Genomic DNA, 9,756 nt, shown 5'->3' with positions numbered 1-9,756 from the left:
GATCTCGGTGGTCCTCTTCCCGAACCATAGTCCGCAGTATTTCAGGGCACTGCTGATGACAGCACAGCCAGCCTGGCTCATCAGCAGGACCTGGAAGGGCAGATCAGTCACTGGGGACAGGGAGTCAACCCCACTCAGCTCCTGTAAACCCTGCAAGCCAAAGCCTTAACAAATAGAATGGTCCGAGCTGGACCAGCAGTGGGAAAGCTTGCCGGCCAGCGATATCAATGGCAAGCTATGCAGCTTTAGCGGGTCAGACTCCAACAGTTACCCCAACGCACTCTCTCGGGTCTCCAAGCCTTGGCTCTTGCCAACCTGCGCCTAATGCTTTATGGAATTAGATAAGCAAAGGGATGTCCCTCTCGGGAGAGAGTGCGCATTCCATTCCAACAATCCCGCTCCGGGATTTCCAAGTGGGATGCATGGAATTCTCAGCTTGGTTTGCACACTCTTAAGCACGGTGATGGGTTTCTGCATGTATCAGACACCCGGCTGACCCCGAAAAAAGTTTGCAAAAGTGCGTGTAAAAAAAATCCACCTACGAGAAGCAATCTGGTAAATAATATTGGCACAAATGTCAGAGCGCCCTCTTGTGGACATTCGTATTTACTGCAGCATTCTGGTTGACACTCTTCAGCAGAATAACACTGATGATAGAAAAAACACACACACAGAACACATCGGTGTCCAGTTTACGATATTTTCTAAAGCGGAGGTGGGATGTGCTCAATTTAGCCTGGATCAGCCAGAGCGATCGGAGAGTCGGGTTGGAAAATGAATCCATCTTCCCGATTCAATGTGGTTTGCTCTCTGGTCTTTTAATTCTTGTCGATTGGTGTCTTTCGGAAATTGTTATTCTCCCCCCCACCCCGCCAATCCCCCATGCCCTTTCTTTCCCATCCCCTCCATCCAACCGCTCAGATTGACCCAGGCTGCTTACAATGAGCACTTCCCATCTCTTTACAGAATATCGCAATTTAGCACAGATCCCAGCGTAACAGCAATAGACACGAGCTGGAACCAGGTTTCAACGACTCATGTTCATGAGAAAGTAAGAACGAAACTCTCTGCACCTTCGGCTTTAGTTAATAACAGATGAATCTCTCCTATCATTGGCCCAGATAGCAACTCCAAGTGCGCTGGAAATGCGGGTCCACAGTTTCAGAAGCTTCAGTTCAACGGATGTCCTTGCCCTGTTCTTGAGGGGCATTGTGCTCGAGGTGGTTTTACTCTGCTCGTGCAGCGTCAGGGTAGAAAGAAATTGACTCGTTGGGAGACGGATTTGCAGCCCTGGGCGGAGAATAGTTTCTCTGACTTGGGCACATAGGACATCCCTCTGGCCACTTCGTCCAAAATGTCCACTTTGTAGTTGATGCCTCTGGATCGGAGAGCATCGCGCGCACACAGCTTGACGTGCTTGTACTCCAGGGGCAGGAAAGGGATGAAGAAGTCAATGAGGTTCTCGGCTACGAGGACGCTTTGTGTGAATCCACCTGGGAATGGGAAGGGAGTAAGCACTTAATAATGAAAACAGTAATAATAAGTAGTAAGTAAATATTAAACCCTTTTTAATTATTATTCAAATAATAATAAATATTTAAACCCTCCCCCATCTTCAGCCTGAAAACTTTCTGCATTGATCGTGCCTACTTGTGATTGCCTCCCCACCCCCCCCCTCCCCCTGCATAAAGGGCTCTCTAAGAATGCAAATTGTTGTTGTATTAATAGATTAGAATCATATAATCTTACAGGAAGAGGCCATTTGGCCCACTGTGCCTACACAGGCTCTTTGAAAGAGCTATCGAATTAGTCCCACTCCCCTTCTCTCCCCACAGCCAAGTAAATTGCTTTCTTTTCCCTACCCTTTCTTTTCCAGTATACAGTATATCCACTTTGCTTTTGAAAATTATCGAATCTGCTTCCACCACCCATTCTGGCAGTAGATTCCAGATTATAACAAATCACTGAGTAAAAAAAATATCTCCTCATCTCCCCTCTGATTCTTTTTTTGGGTTCTTTTAAACCCCACGAGATCATTTTGGGATGATCTCATCCTCCCAAAACACCCACCCTACAGTTCCTCCCATCACAGCATTAAGCTGTTTTATAAATGATTCCAGGGTCCTGGCCTCAACCACCCTTCCTGGCAAACCTGTTCCAGCTGTTAATTACCCTCTCTTTCCTTTTTACGGTGATTCCATCTAATTCTTTCCCTTTTCTCCCCAGTGACTTAGAAATCACTTGAATCACACAAATGTTCGACATGGTATTTCCCATTTCTCTCTCATACACCTCTCACCCACCCACTTGTACCTGACATTCTCTCACACTGCTCCACTTTTTTCTCCGTACTCACTGTTCCTCACACTGCCCCAATCCATTCTGATACCAGCTGTTATTATCCACTGTCTCTCTTAAACGTGCAGTCCATCTGAATCTATCTGAACACTCTTTCAGATCATTGCCTGGGGCTTACGGTCACCTCCTATCTCCCTCAGGGTCAGGCTCCGCCACTTTTAAGCACTCCAAGACACTGCCCTGCTTGAAGGGCGCTATATAAATGCGAGTTGTTGCTGTTAGACGTCCTCCCGCCTCATGTACCTTCTGAGGTTGTAGCCTCTCTTTGTATTCTGTGCTCCAGATCTTCCATTGTAATCTCCTCGCGGTTCCTCCCTGCTCGCCAAAAATCCAGCGTCATTCTGCTTATGGAATGTCCTCCCACATTACTGGGAAGGAACATTGAAGGATAAGAATCATTGATGATCCCATTCAAAACAGAAACAGGGGCTGGGATCAACTCCAAACTTAGTTAGTTTCAATGACAACAAGTTTCTAGTTGCATGTCGTTTGCCAGTGAATTGCACACTTAGCTCTGAGAATTGTGTCAGAAAAATATATCGTACACTTGAGTCAGTGATCAGGTCTATAGTTGTGTCAGAATGCACTATGGATTAATCATATTACTAGAATTGCTTCGCCCACAAATTATAGTCAATTTACTTGACAGTATTTTCTGCAAAGCACTTTGAGACGTCTCAATGATGTGATAAGGTGCTACATCAATTGCAAGGGTTATTAGTATTATTATTATTACTGGAATTGGCATTCATATGGTTCCATAGCATAAGTGCCACTTGACGTACTGATGAGTTAGTAAGGGTCCAGGTAAGACTACAAATCTTGAGAGTGAATCTCAAGTCACTTACAATAATCTATCTGACCGCCCTTTCAGATCATTGCCTGGTAACTGCCCTGTTCCTCTAATAATCATTTTTTATTGTGGAATCATGTGGCATAGTTGTTCTCACACTCGCCTCACAAGCGAGAGGACCTGGGTTCGATTCCCAGGCAGGGCGAAATATTAGGTAAATTTCCTTACTCCACATGCTTCCGTTTACCAAGCAGTAACTTGGAACCTGGTTGTTAGTCGATTGGTGGATCATTTTTCCAAGGGTAATAATCCCTCCCTGACCCCCAAAATAATAATAATAATTTGGTCACTCAATCCACGACTGTTTGTGCGCAACTGGCTGCTGAGTTTCGTCCACAAAATAAACTACCTTATATTTTATGAAGCACATTGAGACGTCTAGAAGTCATGATAAGGCACTATATCAAATACAATGATTATTAGTATTATTTCATGGATTGGGGCTGTTTCATGGATTGGGGTTTTGACTTCTGATTATTTTGCATTGTAATGCAGATGTTGAACAGTCAGTGAGGAGCAAGGTGGAATGCACTTTGTATGATCAATTGGCTTGTACAAGCCAATAGTAAGGCTGTGATATACAACAAGTGCAACACATAGCTTAACTTGTCGTCCAGCCTGAGTCAATAGAGGACACAATATTGATAAGTAAGCAAAGGTCTGACTCCTACACAAACTGCACTGCAAATGTCAAAGCGATTTTCAAACCCTGATTCCCCCATTGCTTGCATTCACCAAGTACAAAGGTTGTTAGAAAATGACAACGTTTCTAGTAAAGTCCAGCAATTGGGAAATTGATGGACCGAAAGTGGTGAGAGGTTTGCAAAATCTCAATGTTTGTTCTTTACATAAGAGGGAAATTGTTTGCCATCCACTGAGATAAATACCTGCACCATTACACAATTATCCCAGCCATTGCTTATTATAGATTTCTGGCTTGAGATTTATTGCGCTCCCAAGATCCGTGAAGAGCTTTGAGACGCCTCAATGATGTGAGAGGGCGCTATATCCAATCCAAGGGTTATTATTAATTCTTGTTGTTATTAATTATTATTAAATATTCAGCCCCAAGTCCAGTGTAGCGGTGCCTGGCTGTAGTTTGTGGGATATGGCAGGAATTATATTGATTTGGTTTGTTCCACGTGTACAGCTGAAAAGTGGATTAATGACACTGAAACTTACCTGATCCTTGAGCAACATTTGGCAGCTATTAAACAGCCAGGGTCAAGTGAAACCCAGACATACAGTAGCAACAGGAGTTTGTGCAATGTCAGCCTTATCTGGCTTGATTTTATTTACTGTTGTAATTATGAAACTGTAATATAAATTTGGCTGGAAATGAAAACAAGGCTTGAAAACAGTTCAGGGACCCTCCGTGGCTATCGCGATCTGGCTCATGTAGGGACTGTGAACTCAAATCATCCAATGCAGTGCTGGGGCATGGTGGGGGTGCTGTGTTGTTGAGGTGCTGTCTTTAAGATAAACCATTAAACCGAGATCCCGTCTGCCTCTTCAGATGGACAGTAAATGGCCCAATTTGAAAAGAGAAGGGAGTTTCTCTCTTCCGATGTGCTGGCCAACAATCCCCCAAATAAAATTAGTTATTCACACCATGGCTGTTGGCAGGACATTGCTGTGTGCAAAATTAGCTGCCACATTTGCCTACAAAATACATTCACTCGACTTTAAAGTATATTCTGTGAACAGCTGTGAGATGGCCTCCTAACGTAATAAGGTGCTATATCAAATGTAAGGATGATGATTATTATTTTTTATCCTTAAGTTACCTCAAAAAAATGAACATGGATTTCCTGAAGTCCACACCGTCCACGTTGTCATAGTGGTCGATGTAAGGTTTAATGGCGTCAATAAGACCTTGGTGTAGCTTTTCAGCCTCATCAAATATAAACAGGGATCGATCGCAGTGCTGCACGGCTGCTAGGATCCGTTGCAGAAGCAGGGCCTGGGAGAGAGTGGTCACACAAAGCAGGTAACAGGATATCATAATAATAATATAACAATCCTTGCATTTCATACAGCGCCGTATCATGTCGTTGAGACATCTCAAAGGGCATCGCAGAATATACAGTAAAGTAAATTGACTGTAAATTTTGTGCTGTGTCCCACAAACAGTCGTGGATTGAGTGACCAAATTATTTTTCTTTTGAGGGATCATAACCCCCGGAAATTGATCTGCCGATTGACCAACAAGCGCGTTCCTACTTACCGCTAGGGAAACAGGGGCATGTGGAGTAAGGAAACGTGCTTAAGGTTTCACCCTGCCCGAGAATTGAACCCGGGTCCTCTCTCTTGCGAGGCGAGCCTACAAACTACTGTGATACAAGACTCCGTGGAATTGGAATATATTACTATTCCAATTCCTCCAATCTTCTTTCCCTCCCTAATACAGTCCACTTCACCCAATACATCTTTCGCATGGGGCCCAATTTGGTGTCAGTCTGGTTTAATCGCTTGTACCCTACTCTCACCTCCGAGTCAGAAGTTTGTAGGTACAAGCCTCACGTCTGGACTTTGAACTCACCGGCATTCTGCGCGGCATCCCTTACCTTATATTTGTCCACCAGGTCGGCATAGGGGAAGTGAAAGGGGGCGATGTAGAGGTGCACACACTCGCTCCTCAGGCCATCTCGATACAGGTTGTCGGCTATCATTCTCGCCACAAATTTCTTGCCGGTTCCAGACCAGCCGTGGAAGGAGAGCGCGAGTGCTTTCTGTGGCTGTGGGGTGGCTAAAAAGCCCTTCACAGCTTTCACCACCACCTCCTTGGCCAGGTGCTGTCCGTGCAGCTTTGTGCCCAAATCATGGTCCAGCCCTGGTCAGAAAAACACATGCACCGTTTTATATAATAATAATCCTTGCATTGATATAGCGCCTTATCACATCATTGAGAAGTCTCAAAGAGCTTCACAGAATATAAAGTGAATTGACTGAATAGTTTGTGGGTGAAACGAGGCAGCCAATTGTGCACAGCAGAGTCTACAAAACAATCATGGATTAAGTGACCAAATTAGTTATTTAAACAGGCCTGACCTCAAACAGGGGAGATCTCTGTTTTCACAAAAATACACAGTCACCACATTTCGCAGAGTGTCATGACACAGTCACTGAAATCCTATGAAGCGCTTTGAGATGTCGCGATGACGTGATAAGTCGTTACACCAAATGCAAGGATTATCATCATCATCATCGTCGTCACAAGAACTCCAACGCCGGTGGTGCTACCTCTGACGAGCCTGACTGGGTAAATGCTAATAGCTAATCGCTGCTCACAAACCTGTAATGTTGTTAATGAGCCGGCAGTCCGTGGACTCGCAGCACCCGTGCACACTGCAGTACCAGTTCCTGGTACTGTCTTGAAGCGAAGAGAAGGACCAGGCATCCAAAGGGTTTGCTGCAATCAAAAGAGGAAATTAAACTGTGGGTTTCAACTCATTAGATGATAATATCATGATGATCCTTATTTTTGATATATGATGTCTCAAAAGCGCATCTTGTAAGGTGGATTAACTGTATATTTTGTGAGCAGAACGCGGCAGCCAATTGCACACATCAGTGTCCCTCAAACAATTGTGGATTGAGAGGCCACATTTTTTGGGGAGGGATTATACAGCATTTCACACAGTTGAAGTCTCAATGTGCTGTAATAATAATATAATAATCCTTACGTTTGATATTGTGAGACATTTGACACCGAGAGGATGTTTCCAAAGAGCATGATCGAGTTTTACTATAAATAATTTGTATTTTTGTAGATGAAAACTGAGAAGTGGAGTGGGAGATAGAAGGGATTACTAGGGAGGGACAAGACCTAAAGTTGCAATTAAAGAGTTAGGTTGTGTTCCATTTGCTAATTAATTATAATCAATGCATTTGATATATTGCCTATAATGTCAGAACATAGCAAAGCGCTTCACAGGGGATTGATGTTGAGTATATTTCTAGGTGAACACAGTAGCCAATTTGGGCAAAGCAAGGTCTATCAAACAGCCATAATAGTGCTTGCATTTAAATATAGCTCTTTTCACGTCTTTGAGACGTCTCAAAGCGCTTCACAGAATATACTGTAAAGTGAATCGACTGTAAAATTGTGGACAAACGTAGCAGCCAATTGCACACAGCCATGTCCCACAAACAGTCATGGATTGAGTGACCAAATTATTATTGTTTTTTTTCCGTGAGGGATTATTATCAGGCGTGTGGAGCAAGGAAACTTGCCCAAGGTTTCGCTCTGCTGGGAATCAAACTCGGGTCTCTCGCTTGCGAGGCGAGTGCTCTACAGGACTAGATCAGCCATAAAATGAGCGATCAATTTACCTGGGGGATTGTTGGCCCTGACACTGGGAGAAACTTCTCTTTTTGAATAGTGCCATGAGATGTTTAACATCCACCTAAACAGGCAAACGGATCTTGGTTTCCCATCTCATATAAAGAATGGCGCTTCTGATAATGTAGTGCTCCCCCAGCTCTGCGATGCAGCGTCAGCCTAGACTGCGAGCTCGAAGTCCTGACGTGGGGCTTAGACTCACAACAACAACAACAACAAGATTCCATTTATAGAGCGCCTTTCACGTCGGGAGGACGTCCCAAGGCGCTGTACAGTTGGGTCAGGACCCGAGCAGGTCCTCCACGACGTGGAGTCCTGCAGCTTAATGGTTAGAGCACAAGAGAGAGGACCTGGGTTTGATTCCCGGGCAGGGAAACTTACTCCGCACATCTCTGTTCACCTAGCAGTAAGTAGAAACCAGGATGTTAGTTGATTGTTGGATTGCATTACCAGGAGTTATAATCCCTTCAAAAAAATAAAATAAGTTAATAATGTGGTCACTCAATCCATGACTGTTTGTGGGACACTGCTGTGAGTAATTGGCTCCCGTGTTTCACCCACAAAATATAGTCAATTCGCTTTATAGTATATTCTGTGAAGTGCTTTGAGATGTCGCAAAGACGTGATAAGGCGCTATATCAAATGCAAGGATTATTATGATAATGATGCAGAAGTGAGAGTGACACAACTTAGACTCCAGTCTCTGACTCATTCAGGGAATCCGTCACATACATATCTCAGTCACAGGAGCACACTCGTTCTGCCTTACCTCCTTTCTTTATGAAATCTGCCAGCTCGAACTCTGAGTCCCAGATCTGATCGGTGAGGAAATGAAAAATCTCGGAAAAAGTCCCCAGCTGGTCCTGGAACATGTTCCCGTTCACCTTCGCCAGCCAGCAGCAGAACAGCAGGATCCAGTGTGAATTCATTTGGGGAAGGAGAAAGGGGAGGAAAGAGCATACAGCAGAAAGGGTCTGTTACAGTGGGGGTCTGGGAGGAGATGACAAAAGAACATTCTGCTGCGGACAGCTGAATTAAATACTTTCCATCTTTGTTAATGTTTACCTTTAAGGTCACATGCTCCTAAACCCTGACTGCTACTACTACACCCTGGTTTGTGGCTCCAGACCAGGTCATGTGCTGCTCCAGGCGATCTGTCAATGCAATACGTTTCCCCTGGATCCACTGTGTAGGACAGACTTGTTATGTGATGGAGGTTAAAGGTTAGCTGGGTGATTCTATCCTTCCGCCAATTCTTGACATAGTTAACCAAAAGAAATTGACGTGAGACGTTTGCATAAATATACAGTCAATTCATTTTACAGCATATTCTGTGAAGCGCTTTGAGACGTCTCGAAGACGTGAAAAGTGCTATATCAGATGCAAGGATTATCATTATTATAAAACAACAACATTACATTTGTGTAGCGCCTTTCACATCGGGAGGACGTGCCAAGGCGCTGGACAGACAGGGATTTGGACCTGAGCTGGGGGTTGAGATCAGAACTGGTGGAGGGCAAGGAGGGTAGGAGTAGGAGAGTGAGCGAAGACACGGTCGAAGAGGAGAGTCTTGAGACGGGCCTTAAAGGAGGCAAGGGAGGTACTGTCCTGTAGTTGTAGTACATAAGAAGATCCATGGATGTGGCAGCTACAAGGTCACTTATATACTTTATATCCTGTCGACAGCAAAAAGACATTCACGACTTCACACTTTAAGTACAATTGGTGACCCTGGCGCCAGGCTGACATTCAATGGTGTGATGGGAGGAAGGTAGGGTGAGTGTTCTGGAAGGATGAGATCAAATCATGCCAACCCCCTGTCAGACTAAAAATTGCAGTCTTTTCACCGTGACTTGCTAAAATCATGATATGATTATGTCAATAATGTGGGTGACGTGGCATTGTTCAAAAAGCAAAGGGCAGTATCTTGACTGTCCATCTTCCCGATTAATTGGCCATTTATCCTTGGCTGTTTATGAGACTGTTCCTGTGGAGAAAATGGCTGCTTAAGAAAATACTGCATGTGAACATTGCTTATTGTAAAGCACTTTATTCATAAAGCAAACTCATGATCCCAGCCTCCATATCATCCTATTTAGGTCTTGGAATAAAATTCTCTTCACACCCTAGCACTTCCCAGCTTTCTGACCTACTTTCTTCCAACTCCACTACCCGCTACCTCCGCTTGTCTGGCTATGGC

At 44.3% G+C, this 9,756-nt stretch overlaps 1 protein-coding gene across 1 annotated transcript; it reads right to left on the bottom strand.

Moving 5' to 3' along the window:
- Window positions 1-577: 577 nt before the first annotated feature.
- On the bottom strand, window positions 578-8,610 carry LOC103179967 (torsin family 3, member A). The gene is made up of 6 exons (XM_007895531.2): window positions 8,326-8,610; window positions 6,507-6,623; window positions 5,779-6,044; window positions 4,999-5,174; window positions 2,602-2,726; window positions 578-1,493 (listed from the first exon to the last, which is right to left on the bottom strand). The coding sequence occupies exons 1-6, from the start codon at window positions 8,483-8,485 to the stop codon at window positions 1,246-1,248; spliced, it is 1,092 nt and encodes a 363-aa protein (XP_007893722.1). The 5' UTR covers window positions 8,486-8,610; the 3' UTR covers window positions 578-1,245.
- Window positions 8,611-9,756: the final 1,146 nt, after the last annotated feature.

Source organism: Callorhinchus milii, unplaced genomic scaffold (genome assembly GCF_018977255.1).
Source record: "Callorhinchus milii isolate IMCB2004 unplaced genomic scaffold, IMCB_Cmil_1.0 Scaffold5, whole genome shotgun sequence".
Lineage (NCBI taxonomy): Eukaryota > Metazoa > Chordata > Chondrichthyes > Chimaeriformes > Callorhinchidae > Callorhinchus > Callorhinchus milii.
Note: the sequence above shows the minus strand (reverse complement) of the source record. Positions and strands in the feature narration are given on the sequence as shown.

What these genes read in the sequence shown, in the direction of transcription:
- LOC103179967 (XM_007895531.2), bottom strand. Translation starts at nt 8,485, where the DNA reads ATGAATTCACACTGGATCCTGCTGTTCTGCTGCTGGCTGGCGAAGGTG. An exon ending in GCTCATTAACAACATTACAG is followed by an intron (nt 6,045 to 6,506) that starts GTTTGTGAGCAG and finishes TTTTCTGACCAG; the next exon opens with GGCTGGACCATGATTTGGGC. An exon ending in ACCTGGTGGACAAATATAAG is followed by an intron (nt 5,175 to 5,778) that starts GTAAGGGATGCC and finishes ACTCTCTCCCAG; the next exon opens with GCCCTGCTTCTGCAACGGAT.